Source organism: Akebia trifoliata, chromosome 1 (assembly GCF_017979445.1).
Source record: "Akebia trifoliata isolate Shusen 1 chromosome 1, ASM1797944v1, whole genome shotgun sequence".
NCBI lineage: Eukaryota > Viridiplantae > Streptophyta > Magnoliopsida > Ranunculales > Lardizabalaceae > Akebia > Akebia trifoliata.
In genome coordinates, this window is record NC_141375.1 from 2,590,681 (window position 1) to 2,607,499 (window position 16,819).

The following is a 16,819-nucleotide window of genomic DNA, read 5'->3' on the forward strand; positions in this document are numbered from 1 at the left end:
GACGGTTGTGACTCGGTGGAGTTGGATCGGATCAATTAAGTAAAATCAAACTCCATAAATATATATCCAACCCAAACACCTTTTGAATCAAAATCCCTCCAAAATCTAGTAAGATCATTGGTGTATTTAGTACGTAAAATGGCTAGATTCATTCTTACGTATGATTATATCGTACACTGCGTTACACCAAATAATAAACTCGCATAATCAGTTATTATTATTTTAATTAATTAATGGATGACAATCGGTTCTGCGTAAGTCCAGATCCAGTTATTTCTGGTAAATTTCGAAGGACTTTTTCGTCATTTTACCTTTTCCTTTGTCTGGCCGGGTAAGCAAGAGAGAGAGAGAGAGAGAGAGCAATCAAAGCTTTTTTCTTCTTTGTTTCGGAGGTCCAACGTCTTCTCATCAAAGCGTCTTTGACTCTCTCTCTCTCACAAATCGCTTTCTCAGAAAAATTAGGGTTTCGTTTTGAATCTCTATAAGTCTGTAAATATCGTTCCTAGATTACCATACGTTATACGTCTCTCCCAAATTTGGTTGATTTGGACATATTTATGTGTTCAAATCCTGTACAGATTCATTTCTAGGGTTTGATTCGTTTAAATTTTGTGGGGTTTCTGAACTTGTGGTCTGTAATTCAAAGAACAAAAAGGGCCTAATTTGAGATCTTGCTGTGTCATCCATGGCTGTTCCTTCGATCGCTCTCTACGTGAGTCCATCAAGTAGTATCTTATCGACACCTCATCCATGCCAGATCAACTCTTCTTCTGATTTCGATTTGAACCCTCGGACTCCATCTTCTTCGCCTCAAAGACCGATGATGGGGGGACTTACTTGTTTGTTTTCTTCATCATCATCGTTGAGACACGCTTCGTCTTCGAGCTTCAGCGGTGGAGGAGACGATTTGGGTTCGATCTGGCACGAAAGAGGAGAAGAATTGAGTGGTTCGTTCTCTTACTCGTCTTATAAATGTAGAGATCAGAGCCCTATATCAGTGTTCCAAGGCCCTGCTTCTTGCAATAGTGTTGGTGTTGGTTCTTCGAGAAGCCCTTCATGTTCTTTTAGAGCTAACAATCATAGAATGTTTAATGGGTTTGTTCGAAATGCTTTGGGTTCATCTCTTGATTACGATTCAGCGACGTCAAGGGTTGGGGTTGATCTAGATATAGATTCATCTTCAGTTCCTGTCGATGAACAAGAACTTACCTTTAACATGGAAGATAATTTCATTGAAACTAGTAGCGATCTATATGCAAAAGAGTTACTTTTAGATGCCCAATTGAACCATAAGATCTTCTACGATGAGGTCGTCATAAAGGCATTTTATGAAGCTGAGAAAGCGCATAGAGGACAGGTAATTTTAATTTGAAAAATTCAGAATTATTTTTCTTATGGGTTTGTTCTGTTTTTTGGATTTATAAGTTTTGGTTTCTGTTGTTGTAGATGAGGGTGAGTGGGGATCCTTATTTGCAGCATTGCGTTCATACGGGGATCTTACTTGCAACGATTGGAGCTAATTCTACTGTGGTCGCAGCAGGACTTCTGCACGACACACTTGACGATTCTTTTATGAGTTACGATTATATTCGGAGGACAATCGGAGCTGGAGTTGCTGATTTGGTTGAAGGGGTATGTAGATTTCTAGTTGTTACTATAAGCTTCCATTGAAATAATTGTCTTTCTTAGTGTTGCATATCATCAAATTCAATTCTATTAGAAAGCTTTTCATGTTTAACTTGTTTTCTTTGTAATTTCTATTTGGATGAATTCTATTAAGACATAACTAATATACCCCAACTTGGAGATTTCCAGTTCAAGTTCTTACCTTACCTTCTGAAAAAAAGAAATAGGAAAAAAAGAAAGTTGTGGGTAAAAACCTATGTTACCTGGTTCGTAGGTTCACTTGGTTTGAATTCTGGTTCGTGGTTCGCCACTCTAGAATGCACCCGGTTTGTAGGGGTAGGTAGAGATAATTCGTTTCTTGGTTTAGATTGGTTTGCTAGCTCGGTTCACTTGTGCATGTATATAATTCAAGTATAAAAGTTATAAGTACAAATATAATGTTAAAAAATTCTAAGTTGAATGGAAAAAAATTAACATAATAATCCAAATTCTAAATATAAGCAATGCAAAAAATATAATAAATTGGTTTGGTTCATTAAACAATTAAAAAATTGTTTGGTTCGCCGAAGCCAATCAAAATTCAGTGGGTTCGTGGTTTGCTTGATTTTATGAACCCAATACGAACCGTACTGCGAACTGGTTCGGTTCTTACCGGTTCGTGTTTCGGACTAGTACCGACCAATTTGGTAACATATGTATAAACAATTAGCCCCGGGTCTCCTATTAATTTTTCCTCTCTATTTTAATGTGTAATCTAGGTGTTCCATGGTGCCCCTTTTTTGTTAAATGTAGCATTTGGTGTTGCTTCATGATAAGAGATTTATTACAGATGCTTTATATCTTCCTTGACTCGGCTAAGAATTTGCCGTGCCAGCTGGGAAAGTGCTTACAGTATTGTATCTTTGACGCACTTACAGTGTTCTGGTTTTCCTATAATGCAGGGCATGTTGAACTTTTTTCACCTTTTAAAACGGTGTCAATTTGGGCATGATTGTCTTGCAGTGTTTAAAAAGGCATTTGAGGCCTTAGACGTCGTGGGGCAGGGTATACTTCCCTGGGCTTTCAAAAAAGTCCCAGATTTCATGATTCTATGGAGAAAGTTCAATTTTTTTTGTCTATTTCTTTTAATTAATTTGAAGTAAGGTTTGTTTGGGATCGTGCTTTGTTATGGGTGTACGTAGATAACTTTTTTTTTCAGATTTTCCTTAGCAAGTCTTCGTAATAATGAACAAATAATCTTATGGTTGTGGTGCCTCTTATTTCTTTTTTTCTTTTTTTTTTAAATGCTTCCCTTTTTTTTTTATATCAATTTTTCTTCTTTCTTACGTTTCTATTATTTTCTTATAATTTCATTCCTTTTCTTGAAATTCTTTCTGTCGTTAAGCTTATACCAATGGTAGGGAATTTTAAACTTGATTTTGCTGCTCAGATTCATTTCCATATGATTGATTTCGTTTGTAGTGTTTCGTACATATACAAAGAAAAGAAAACCCTGTGCCCATTACATCTGACTGTGTTGTTTTGAGTTTTGACATAGATTTGAAGGATCTAAGCATCCATATTGTTTGGTATACATGTGGGAATGGATCTAGGAGTCATTAATGTTTGTTATATATATGTAGGTATCTAAGCTCAGCCAGTTGAGCAAGCTTGCCAGAGAGAACAACACTGCAAGCAAAACTGTTGAGGCAGATCGGTTGCACACTATGTTCCTTGCAATGGCAGATGCGAGAGCGGTTCTCATAAAACTTGCAGACCGATTGCATAATATGATGACACTTGGAGCTTTGCCATTGGCCAAGCAACAGAGGTTTGCAAAGGAAACTTTGGAGATATTCGCTCCTTTGGCCAACCGTCTTGGGATCTCGAGTTGGAAGGAACAGCTGGAGAACCTGTGTTTCAAGCATCTCAACCCAGATCAGCATGAAGAACTCTCCTCCAAACTTGTGAAGTCATTTGACGAGGAAATGATTACTTTGACTATAGAGAAATTGGAGCAAGCTCTCAAGGACAGAGCTGTTTCTTATCATGTTCTATCTGGGCGGCACAAGAGCTTATACAGCATTTACTGTAAGATGCTAAAGTATGCTCTCTCTCTCTCTCTCTCTCTCTATATATATATATATATATATATATATATGGGAAATGTTCAACACCCTACACTTTACCCTACGCTTTACCAAATGTGATTTGTCCTACATGGGTTAGAAGTTTTGGAATGGGCTGATTTTTGGTGAGGATGATCTCTACAGTTAGAAGATCCTCCTCGCTAAAAATCAGCTCATTCCGAAACTTCTAACCCCATGTTTACAAGTTGAAAAATCGTGGACCGTCCATTTTTTGTTATGGGTTAGAAGTTTCGGAATTAGCTGATTTTTGGCGAGGAGGATCTCCTCATCATAGAGATCATCCTCACCAAAAATCAGCCTATTCCAAAACTTCTAAACCCATGTAGGACAAAACACGTTTGGTAAAGCGTAGGGTGGTGAACGGGACCCTATATATATATATATATATATATATATATTTCTAAAGTAAGAGAACTGCTATTGGCACCCCTACTTTTACTTATCACACCCAATTAAAAGTAAGAAAATAAGTGAATGGTTGAGAATAAGTAAAATTTGGGGTGCCCTCATCTTTTTCTTGCTAGATTTCTGTTTTTGGGGTTTAGGATTTTATATGAGCCTAATCATAATTGTAAACAACTACTGAAATTGTTTGAACGAGTGTTAATGTTGAGATTATAAGTTACCTTTGTAATGTTTGAAAAGTGTGTTTTAATATTTAATTGGGGTGTGATAAATAATTGAAGAAATTGGGGTGTAATAAGTAAAAGTTGGGGTGCAAATAGGATCTCTCTAAAGTAATTCCCTCCTTAATTTTGGTATTTACCGTTGTCTATAGTAGCAAACTCATCATAATTGATCTGTTGAAGTAAAGGGATGTGTACTTTTATGATGAAAGAAGGATGACTTCTCTAATATTAACGTGTGCCACACTTTGCAGAAAGAAGCTAACGATGGATCAAATCCATGACATACATGGGCTACGGTTGATTGTGGAGAACAAGGAAGATTGTTACATGGCTCTTAGAATTGTTCATCAGCTATGGCCCCAAGTACCTGGAAAGTTCAAGGACTACATAACTCATCCCAAATTCAACGGGTATGCATGTAGAATCAGCAAGATTCATTATGGCACTCACCATTCCCTCTCCTTCAATCTAATTGTTGATTTGCGTCTACAGTTATCAATCTCTTCACACAGTTGTAATGGGTGAAGACATGGCCCCATTGGAAGTTCAAATCCGAACAAAGGAGATGCATTTACAGGCCGAGTTTGGATTTGCTGCTCATTGGAGATACAAAGAAGGCGACTCTAAGTACTCCTCGTATGTGCTTCAGATGGTAGAATGGGCTAGGTGGGTAGTCACCTGGCAGTGTGAGACTATGGGCAAAGATTCTACTTCTTCCTTCGGCAGTACTGATCCAATCAAGCCACCTTGCCCATTCCCTAGGCATTCTGATGATTGTCCTTATTCATACACACCACACTGTGACCAAGATGGGCCTGTTTTTGTCATCATGATAGAGAATGAGAAAGTGAGTGCTTTCTTTATTTTCTATTTTATTTTCATTTTTCAATGTTCTTTCTTCTTTTTTTGCTATCCGGTAAATAAGGCTTAAAATGGGTCAGATTCAGACCAGATCTTATTATATCCATATTCAAATCTGATTTTTATATCCTGATCCATATCCAACTCATATACTATTAGTTAAAACCATATTCGAATAACTTTACTTTCGCTAAATCCGGATCCGACCTGATTAAATTACTTGATTCAGGTCAGTTAGGTCAGATAATTCCTGAGCTTTCAACAATTTTTTGCTATATTTATTTTCTAATTATTATACTATTTTATTTTACCATTATAGTTCTTTTATTTTATAAGAATTCATGCTATATTAAAGGAATAGAAAAACATATTTTGAAAAACATAATTTTCAAAGAAATATATTATTTGGATCTAGGTGATACAGTGATGGATCTGTATCAGACTCGGAGCAAGGGATATCAACCCATTTTTTATTCGGATCTACTCCAATGGTCCAAACCGCTAAATTTGGATTTGGATCACTCAGATTTCGGATAAAATCCTACTCATTTTATTCCCCTACTGGTATAGAATCTGTTTACAGCCCAGTGGCACTGCACCACCTCTCGCGCTTGACGGAATATGATCTAGTGGAGGTGGTCCAGTATTACTGAGAGCTTCTGAAACCATTTGTCTAATAAATCTAAATGACTGGTCTATGGTGGTTACAGATGTCTGTGCAAGAGTTTCCTCCAAACTCGACAGTGATGGATCTGTTGGAAAGAGTTGGGCGTGGAAGTTCGAGATGGTCTCCGTATAAGTTCCCCGTGAAAGAAGATTTAAGGCCGAGACTGAACCATGAACCTGTGAACGACCCAACCCGTAAGTTGAAAATGGGGGATGTGGTGCATCTGACTCCTGCAATATCTGATAAATCTTTGATAGAGTACAGGGAAGAGATTCAGCGAATGTATGATCTTGGTCTGAAGACTTCAAGCAGTGGGACTACCAGTAGATCTGGTTGGGGAAGATGACCCTTATCCATAGTCCATACCAATCCATTGGTGTTATATGTAATCCTGGGTAGTGTTAGTTGTTTGGTACACAATTCTTCTTGTATACATGAACAAAAAATTTGTACAGAACAAAACATTCTGGATGAAGAAATAGCAACCAAATGGATTCAAAATTCTCTCCCCCAATTTACATTGTGTGGTTTGTTTGATCCCATTATATCCCCAAATTGATTTAGATGATTTGTGGAAAACCCAGGCACGATTCTGGGTTTATTTCAAATAGAATGATTTGCAAACTTGATCGTGAACGGGAATGCTTAGGTGCATGTTTTCATTGTTGGGCAGCCTTCAAAGCTCAGGATACTTGATGAATAATGGATAAAATGTTTCTTGTACGTTTTCAGCAATTCTATCTTGCATTGATTCCCACTCTTGCTTTGAGGGTTGGCTATCATGTTTTCTTTATCGAACTGCTGCCCTCAGCCATTGAGGCTTTGAGGGATCAAAAAATGTTTCTTATACGTTAACAGCTCTTCTACTTTTACCTATCTGGAGATAGCTATCATATGAAGGGACAAATAGGTTGTCTGATGGAGCACTTCATTGATCAACTCTGTATTCCAGCCTGTTTTGTCTTTATATTCTTAGTTAGGGTCTCTATGATTGTCGAAAAATGGTTTTCTTGGCGAAATGTGATTTCAAGGTCTATGATTGCTATTCTCATTAGAAAATCAAACCTCTCTAAAAGACAGTTTTCATGTCTAAGTGGAAATATACCATCCAATCTGATCATCCAAGAAAATAATTTTCTTCTCAGTATCCAAAAGTTCTAATGTAATCACGATTACCCTCGAGCCAAAACAACAAAAAAAATTTCTTTCTTTTTGTCGTTTTTTCTATGTGCACTCAAATAGCGACAAGTTCTCTATGGAAATCCATTTTCTTAATGACCATTTCTTGCAAATTTGATTTCCTTCAAAAACATTATTTTCTCTTCAGTCATACACGAAAACAACCTTGGTGACCATTTACTAAATAACAAAGGAGAATTCGGCGATAGAGTCCATGTACATGGATGTACTGAGGGTCAAAGGTTGCTTGCAACCAAGTATTGATTATAAAAGTCAGAATTGGTAGATTGAAGTCTTTTGGTATTTGTAGGCCTAAGAATCTGTGGCTCCCAAGACTCAAATGGTGCAGCAGCTTGGACCACTGAAATTATGCATAAGCAGTATCATTCAGACAGTCACTCTCATGTAACCTTTTTACTCATAGGTTGCAAACATCAATTTGTCAAAAATCTATTATCAATGGCTAAAGTACCCATGTTTGAAACATGTTGGATTGCAACACAATACAAACTCGAGTGTGAAGTTTCTGATATTTTCCTTCATTAGTGGAAGATATTGCACAACATTTATCATAAATTATGAGTTATATATTTTTTCACTTAATTTTTTTTTTTTCTTTTTGATGTGAAATGTACCATCAAAATATTTTTATTCTAGTTTAAAGTCCTAAAAGAATGAGAGGAAAAATCGGAAAAAAAAACATGGATATAGATGGTGAAAGTAGAACTCATTTTTATTTAATAATAAAAGACTTGGCTATATACAAAGTGGAATGGAGAGAGAAGATTCACTTGGTCAACCTAAAACTTTGTTGTTGTTTTTCCTTGGTCTGGATTAAGATCATCTTGAGCAGGCCATAAATTAGCATTTTTCACATTTTTCCGAAATATCGTAAGCACTTGCTTCCCTATCTCATTCATCAATCCTTTTTTTTTTTAGGCTTACCAAACCAAATAATCTGTCCTTGTGAGTGGTCTGATATGCCCCAACAGTTCAAAATGTCCAATTGAACCGAATCATAAGGAAAATGCGCAGGTAGCCTAGCTGGTAAACATCAACACTATCGAGAAGAAAATCAATGGTGAAAAAGAGTTAAAGATAAAAAAATTACAATCCCATGGAAACTTCACCTTAATTACATATAGCCAATTAGCTTATAGAGAGGGACAACAGTAATGCTATTTTTGATATGAAATACAGCAAACACAATCATCACAACCTGAAAGTCCATGGGTCAAATAGTTTTCTTTCCCCGTTTCCCCTTACACTGGCTTCCAGATGCAATTTAGATATTAGGGTTTTATAAAAAGATCCCAAATGTTAAGTAATGGAAAGCGATCACCTTGGACGTTTTGCTGCAAGGGGAAAGGATACCCTTTGGGGAGTATTTTGCTGCTGATCTGTCTTCTGCTCTTGAGGAGGGTTTGGATTAGCTCCCTCTTCGTCTTCCTCTGTTTCTTCAATTGCTTGGGGCGGTGGCTTCTTTGGGATTGCAAGTTGGTAGTTTGGGCTGATCAATGTGTCCTCTTCAGGGGGGAGCGGGATTCCTGGTCCTGCAATTGACTTTGGTAGCGGGATTTTGTTCCGATTCCTAGCCAGCTCAAGTAGAACCTGATAAGCCATAAGCATGTTAGTACTCAATATAGTTGTGCATTCTTTAGATAAAAGAGCTCTAAAACTTTGTGCTTAGAGCAGCAACCGGGTTTCAAATCTCTCTATATTTAGAAATAGAGTCCTCCAAAACCAAACTCCAACTGGGCTTCAAAATGAAGATTTTGTCTTTATATCACTGTTCACGTCTTCAAATATAGAGCCCAGAGAGAATTGTGAAGCCCACTATCATTACTTTAAATACATATTATATCTCTTTCTTTTTTTTCATAAATGCCAGTTTTGACCTTTTTTTTCTTGGAACATGTTTTAAATGCCATTTTCCCCCCAACCTATTATATTATCCTTTTATTTTTGTGACTGAGTGAATAATGCTTTAGAGAATGAATAGTGATTTGAAGATGGGGCTGGTTGGAGCTCAAAAGTTGTTCGGAGTCTTCAAAATGAAGAAGATGCCAATTTGAAGACAAAATTTGACGCCTTGGGTTGGAATTGCTGTTAGACCCATAGCTCAGTTGGTTTGATACATCGCAAAGCAACTTTGAGGTCATGGGTTCAAGTCCAGCTTACCCATCCAAAAAAAAAAGAGCCAAGCAATTGCAATAATTGGGTTCATTGATTTTATTTGCTTCCGAAGTTTCAGTTTGTTCAAGTATTTGTCGCTGGAATCAAGGTAAGACTTGACCTTTGATCAGAATTCTTTTAGGTTCTGCGCAGTTTATGCCAGAATTTGTTGGTTGTTGTGCTAATCCATCTCTCATACCTGAAGCGTATGCTTCCTAATTGCATGACTCCTACATATGTTCGAATTAGGCCCCATATATGGGGAGAAGGGCTGTGATAGAAACTGTCGTTCAACCTGAAGTAACCCCATATCCATTCTGAGGGGAAGCTAAGAGTTTCACAGAGATTCATGTTTTAAATAGAGATGTGAGTGGGTCTCTCCTTTCAGCTTAGGCCTTTTTTACATTAAAAAAGACAACTTGTTGATCTCCAATCCAAGTGCATCTTTTTCAACACAATTTCCATGGCTATAGTTATTCACACTATGGTCAAGTAGTGTACTTCAGCAAGTTAATTATGAGGAATAATCATGCTTAAGAGAAGACTAGATGACATACAGCTTAATAGAAGAAATAATTGAATGGCGAAACATGAGTTATGTCCCCAGGCACAAATTGTTGGATAAAGCACTGCTGCAGATGATGATAGACTTCAAATGGTTGGTTAAGTGCAAGACTTTCTTAGGCAAAACTTTTAATTAATGTGAGATAAGATAAATCAAAGGTAACTGTTGTGTAGAGGTGAAGATGGATCTGACCTGTAATGGTTATGAAATCTGCTAATTATATTTATATGTAATATGAATATGATTATACATTAACTATGTTCTGTAAGTATCCAATAAATTTCCTAACGTGTATTGGTTCTGCATATTAGATAGTTTAGTTTAGTTAAACATGCAGGTTATTGCAAATTATACCTCATATGATCTAATGCCTAGCCTTGGAATGTTGGTTTAGATTTCCCCTATTCGATCTTGCAGGAAACCCATACCTCTTATCTCACATGTTGATGCTTAGAGTTTCAAGATTCCTTTAAGAAGAAAATCTATGTAATTTTCATCCAATCCAGAAGCTAAAAAACGAAAAACGAAAACAGAAACCGAGTTTCAAGGGAATTCATGGATACATGAAATGAGTGTGCACATTGTGTGTGTCTGTGATTAGGAAAAAACAACGATTTCGCTACCATTAGAAGCATTAACATATATTCTTGCAAAATATATGTGATTCATCACACTTCTATAGTACTTGTATTTCAAATTTATTTTTATAAGAAATCATATAAAATTGCATAAATTTTTTGAAGCCAGTTGAAACAGTTAAGAAGGAATAAATAAGTCAACAAATGATAACCAAGGAGTTAAGAATAAATTCTGAACGGATTACCTCTCGCGGAGGGGGCTGTGAGAAGCTGAAGTTGACTTTAGTTTGAATGGCAAGCTTGACATCATCACAGTCAATTGCAGGCTTGCTAGCATGCTCCGAGTACAGCTGGGCATCCGTCAAAACATCAACAACATATCGGTACCACAGTTCCAAGAACTGATGGACGACACGGGGTTCATATTCCACAACACCCATCGATTTCAGTAATGACTTCACAATCTTTGCATCCCTCGGCAATTCCTCATCCATCTCATCCTTATCCACCATTTTCCTTTATTGGCTATTTCACCTGTATCAAAAAGGCAATTCTTAGTAGCCACTCTTACGTCTTGACTGAACATTTTTAACCTCTAAAACATGAAAGGAAACCACTTAAGCAAAGAAGTAGCAATTTTTTTTCAGAAAGGTATTCAAACGTAATGTCTTCAAAAGAAACCCAAATTCCAAAATAAGCATTTTTATAAACAGCTGACATTAATGGCCTGTCATGGGGTTCTACTGACTAGAGTAGGGGGGAAATTAAACTTTCGTGGTTCCTTCATGGATGAATGGAAAAAAAAAACGATAATAAGAGAGATTTTTTGTGGCATTCAAGAGGCAACTTCTCACAAAATAGACAGACGTAACATATTGAAGAAACCCAACCCAACCCAACTTCCATTCGAGCATTTATAAACAGCTGTCATTAATGGGTTTGCAAGTGGGTCTAACTTGGGTGAAGTGGGAAAACTTAATTTTGCTTTGTTCCTTCACTAGCAGAAAGTGATTTGAACACTTGTACAATTCGGGTATCTAAGACCAATGATTGTATTTAAGGCTCTGGAGGGGAGTCCCAGCTTAGATTTTTTTTTTGATAAGCAAACTTTATTTAAAAGGAGGAAAAGATGTCCTCAAATATACAACAAGCAAACTGCTTAGCACTTTCTCTACAGACTAAATCCCATCTTCACATTAAGTCCTCAAAAAAAGAAACCTCTAAACTCTTCGAATTGCTTACACCAATAAGAAACCAAGCTTAAAATGCTACATATGACCTCCCAGATAGAGTGCTTCTTTCCTTCAAAGAGGTGTCCATTCCTTTCTTTCCACAAGTCCCAACATACGGCAAACAGAACCAAACTCCAAAGAGTCCTCTCTCTCTCCATAATATTCTTTTGGGTATTGTAGACACCCCAAATTGCGCAAGCCCACTCACAAAAAAGTTTCAAAAAGCCTGGGACAAAGCCCAAAAAGTCCGAATAATTCAAAATCCTAATTTTTTTTTTCAAAAAACCCATGACTCCAAACTTCCGTAGTGACAAGGTTTTCCATAGTCGAAAATCACGTCCCTACAGGTATCTTAACTCGATGGTGCTAAACCCAGAACCAGATTATGTTTCATGATGTTTGTCAGACATTGATCCCACTGTGTTTAGCCTTATATAATTATTTTTTTTCTAACATTGCATCCGATCATGGCTTTAATATGTATGTTGCCAGTTACACACTGGTGTAATTCCATTTTCTTGTAATAAAATAACGAATCCAAAACTCATACAATATGTCAATCCCAAAATAATAAGTAAAAAATCATAAAATACAATCTTAACCCAAATCCCTACAACTTTGAATTATCATGATTGTAGTTCGCATAAAATTCAGATTGAGTACTCATATTCTTGGTTTATAAACAATCATGCTGGTATGAAAAAACAGATTTTTTAAATACGAGCCAAACGAAACCCAGTACCGAATTGCCAAATACATAGTTATCCCCAAAAAATAAAAAAGGAAAAAAAATGGTTCCTTTCTTGATCCAACTAAGTAAGATTATTTTCAACTAAAACAATAAAAAATGCCATTTTTATACTTAAATTTAAGACTAAAACAGTGAAACAAATTTATCTATTATGCAACTATGGAAAGAGAATAATGTCATGAAATCAACTACAATAACAGTTTTAATAAATTTTGAACAAAAATTCTAGGGCTTGGACATGATAATTTCTGCTGTTATAATTTAATTTCTTTTTTGGTCTTTTGTTTTTTTAGGATTGAAGAAACAAAGATTAGTAATTTTAATTTTATATGAAACACAAAACCAAGAAAACATTAGCGAGAGAGAGAGAGAGAGATTACGAGAGTTTTCGAGGGAGAAGATGGTGGTTGCTCGCAAGCCCTAAAACGAGATGCTTCGGTTCAGAGTAGAGAGGAGAAAACTAATGAGAAAAAACACACGCACAAAAAAAAACAAGTTTTAAAAGAAAAATATAGGGTGATTTAGACATGTCCCCCTAGATTTTTCTGGATATTACAAATTCCCCCTATGTTTTGAAATTAATGACATGCATCCCTTGATCTCAGTCTTCTACGTAGACTAAGGGGAAATACTCAAATGCCCTCATCTTTAACCTATAGTCAAAAACCCAGATTTTTCTTCTCAAACCAATCATATTCAACTTTTTTGTATAAAAATTTTGACCCCTCACCATCTATCTTAATATTTTATTTACTTCAAGTTTTCAACCTTTAAATCTCAAGGCAAGATACAATTTTTGAGGAACTATAAAATGATGAAATTTTAGATAAAAAAGTTAGGATTTTCTACAAACAAGGTAAGGTAGAAAATGATGGATGAAGATAAGGTTGACTAGATTAAAATTATCCTAAAGGTTAAAGAGCTTGAAGATGATTGGTTTTGAGGAGAAAATGAAGTAAGATTTTTGGGAAAATTGAAAATGGTAGAATTTTTTTGATAGAAAAATCTAGGGTTTTATGTAAAAAATTAGTTTTACGTTGAAAATGATAAATTAAAGATAAAGTAGAGCAAATACCGTCAAGATTGGAGAGCCCGGAGAAGACTGATTTTGAGAAGAAAAATGTAGATTTTTGGCTAGAGGTTGAAGATGAGGGCATTTGAGTCTTTTCCTTATAGTCTATTTAGAAGACTGAGGTCAAGGGATGCATGTGATCAGTCTCAAAACATAAGAGGTATCTCTAATATTCAGCAAAACATAGGGGACATGTCTAAATCACCCAAAAATATATTAATATAAGAGAGGTACAATTGTCACACCAACTTTTACTAACACCACCCGAAAGTGTTAATTCAATGGTGATTTATATATCAGAAAAAGTTGGTGTGGTGATAGAATATTTCTAAATATAATTATAATATTTATATTATAAATCGGATTAGATATTATCCAATCGAATCTAGTATCATCCAAATCTGTATCTGAAATATATTCGAATCTTAAAAAAGATCCAAATTTGAATTTTTGACCATCCATGGATAGGTGAAGCCAAGACCCCATCTTAGGGAATCTAGATTGATTCAGTCTATCCAATCTGACTCGGGCTAGTCAATACGACTTCTATCGATTCACTCTAGCTTGATAATAATAATTGAAAACTATAAAAATAAATTTTTTTCATAAATATACGTTGTAATCGCGTAATATCATTTCTATTAATAATAAATGTTTAAAAAAAAATTATGTATATGGGATTGTTAACACCCAATGTTTCATTGGGATGTTAACATTCTCCACAACCTTCAATTTTTTAAATTATCTTTAATTATTTTATATTTTAATGAAAAGTATAGGTTATTTTGATATTTACTATTTTTATAAATGTCAAAAATTCAATTGTATTTTTTAAAAGTACTTATAGCACAAATATTTTATAAAATATTTAATTAATAATAAAAGATGCCTTAATTTTTTCCGAACGATTTGAAACTAACAATCATCTCGCCTCCAGAATAGACAAATAAAATGAATCGAATACTCTGATCTTCAAAATCAGTCATGTTGATGATCTTCAACCTCCATGATATATTAATTTTAATTTATTCAACTTTGTCTTCAATTCGTCACTTTCAACCCAACGCTGACCCTTTGTAGAAAATCTTAGATTTTTCTATACAAAATTTCATCGTTCCTCCTCTTCCAAAAATTCTATATGATTTTTCTTCCCAACTTTAGTTATTTTCAAACTCTAACTTCTATGGAAAACTACTTTCTATCTATTCAACTTTATCTTCATTCCATCATTTTCAATCTAACTTTAGCATTTTTACCTTTGTGAAACAAATCCTAGATTTTTTTTTTTACTAGAAATTATTCATTTTTGACTTCTCCAAAATCCTATCTTGCATGGAGATTTGAACGATGAAGTGGATAGAACCTAAAGGTTGAAATTGAAGGTAAAACAATTTTACCCAAGAGGTTAAAATGATTGGGAGTGGGAAGAAAACTGAAGGGCTTTGGGCACATGTGGAAGATAAAGGCATTTCAATCATTTTAATTAGTCTATTAGGATAGACTGAGGTCAAGGGTACATGCCAACGATATTGAAAACGTACGCGATACCTTAAACATATGTGATATAGGCATTTCAGTCATTTTACAAAAATAATCATAAGATGTACAAAAATAAAATTACATTTTTACCATTTTCTAAAATTCTCAATGCACACATCCTAACATACTGAATACCAATCTCTCTCTCTCTCTCTCTCTTCATATTCATCTCCTTTTGAGTTTTGTGAGAGGTTAAATCAATGGAGATTAGGTTTTAGGATTTCTTTTTCAAATTATTTAATTTTTTTGATTTTTTTTTCATTTATTTAATCTCGAAGGAAGGTGGAAAAATCACTAGTAAAATCTTTGAAACGATGATTTTTTATCAACGAACTCCGAGATTTTTGATAGATTTGTTCGATAGATACCTTATCAAATATTACCAAACAGATTTCATAGGTACCTACCGAACTAAATTTTCTATTAAACATTACAAAATTGATTTGATAGGTAACTATCAAATAGAATTTTTTCACGTGAATGACTTTGACTTGATTGGATGTCTTAAGGGTACAAAAAATAAGTAAGATCAAAGCTTAAAACCCTCTTTGATATTTTTTTAGATGAAAAGATGAAGAAGAAGAAATGAGAGAGAGAAAGAGAAAGAAAAAGATGAAGAAGAAAAAGATTGATTCGGTGGGTGGGCTCATAGAGAATAAAAATCTATTTCATTTGGTAGCCTGATTTTTAAACTCGTCCGAGATCGAGACGTATCGCCCGAGTTAAATCAGTATCAGAGCTGAACGAGACGAACTCACAAAGTCATTTTTTGACCGAGTTTTATGTCTCACGTTCAAGTTTTTGAGTTATCTCATGAGACATCTCAAACGTATCGAAAAACTCATCCGAGACGACTCGATATCGGAGTTGAACAAGACGAGATGCGATATCGAATTTAAAAACCATGTTTGGTAGTTCAGGGCGTTGATCATTTTTACTTTTTAAGTGTGTACGAGTAAGTGGGTACATAGAGTATTTTTTATGTGTGCAAATAGATGCTCCCTTTTACATATTTCAAGATGACATAATATTTGTAAGCGTATTATTTATAAATTGTTAAAAAAAAAAAATCATTTTTTAATACAATAACTACAAGATCATTAAGACTTTGTACATGATTATACAATTTTTAAATCTCATTTTCCCACCCAAACCTATTTTCCACTATTCGTGGGAAAAATATTATTCCACCCCCCTCTCCTTAGGAAAAATATTGTCTCACCTGTTTCTTTAGGTGTATAATGGTCAGATTTAATCCGAATAAATGATTGAAAATTAAATTTTTATGTTTTTTCAAAATATCTTTCTTCTACTACTTTTATAAGATGTATTCTTATAAAATAAAAGAATTATAATGGTAAAATAAAATAGTATAAGTACAGCAATTATAAAAGAAATATAACAACGATCCAAACACCATCTAACCGAATCAAGTAATTCGGGTTGGATTTAGATTTAATGAAAGCAAAATGATTCGGATATAGTACTAGTTAATAGGATCTGAGTTGGATTTGGAATCGAATAAAAAAATTGACTCTGGATATAGATATACTCAAATCTGGTCCAAATCCAACCCATTTTAAACCCTTCAATTTCCCCATCCCCTAAACTAAAAACCCTCTTTTCAACATGTGGTATCCAACGGTGGAATTCAATTTCCAACGATTATTTCCTTGAAAATGAATTCACATCAATCAACAAAAAACCCCCTTAAGTGAATTTTGCTTTTGTTCTTAAGACTTTCAACAATTTCTTGAATAAATTTTCAAATGGCAAAGATAAATTATATACAAACTTCTCTTATACCCTATTTTTT

At 34.9% G+C, this 16,819-nt stretch overlaps 2 protein-coding genes across 2 annotated transcripts; one reads left to right on the forward strand and one right to left on the reverse strand.

Moving 5' to 3' along the window:
- The first annotated feature begins 381 nt into the window (after positions 1-381).
- LOC147410360 (putative GTP diphosphokinase RSH3, chloroplastic) lies at positions 382-6,420 on the forward strand. The gene is made up of 6 exons (XM_086434421.1): positions 382-1,357; positions 1,447-1,632; positions 3,249-3,709; positions 4,636-4,794; positions 4,877-5,231; positions 5,956-6,420. The coding sequence occupies exons 1-6, from the start codon at positions 686-688 to the stop codon at positions 6,256-6,258; spliced, it is 2,136 nt and encodes a 711-aa protein (XP_086290547.1). The 5' UTR covers positions 382-685; the 3' UTR covers positions 6,259-6,420.
- Positions 6,421-8,132: 1,712 nt separating this feature from the next.
- Positions 8,133-12,885, reverse strand: TAFII21 (TATA binding protein associated factor 21kDa subunit). The gene is made up of 3 exons (XM_086434453.1): positions 12,773-12,885; positions 10,655-10,943; positions 8,133-8,702 (listed from the first exon to the last, which is right to left on the reverse strand). Exons 2-3 carry the CDS (start codon positions 10,919-10,921, stop codon positions 8,430-8,432), a joined length of 540 nt encoding a protein of 179 aa, XP_086290579.1. The 5' UTR covers positions 10,922-10,943; positions 12,773-12,885; the 3' UTR covers positions 8,133-8,429.
- Between the last annotated feature and the right edge of the window lie 3,934 nt (positions 12,886-16,819).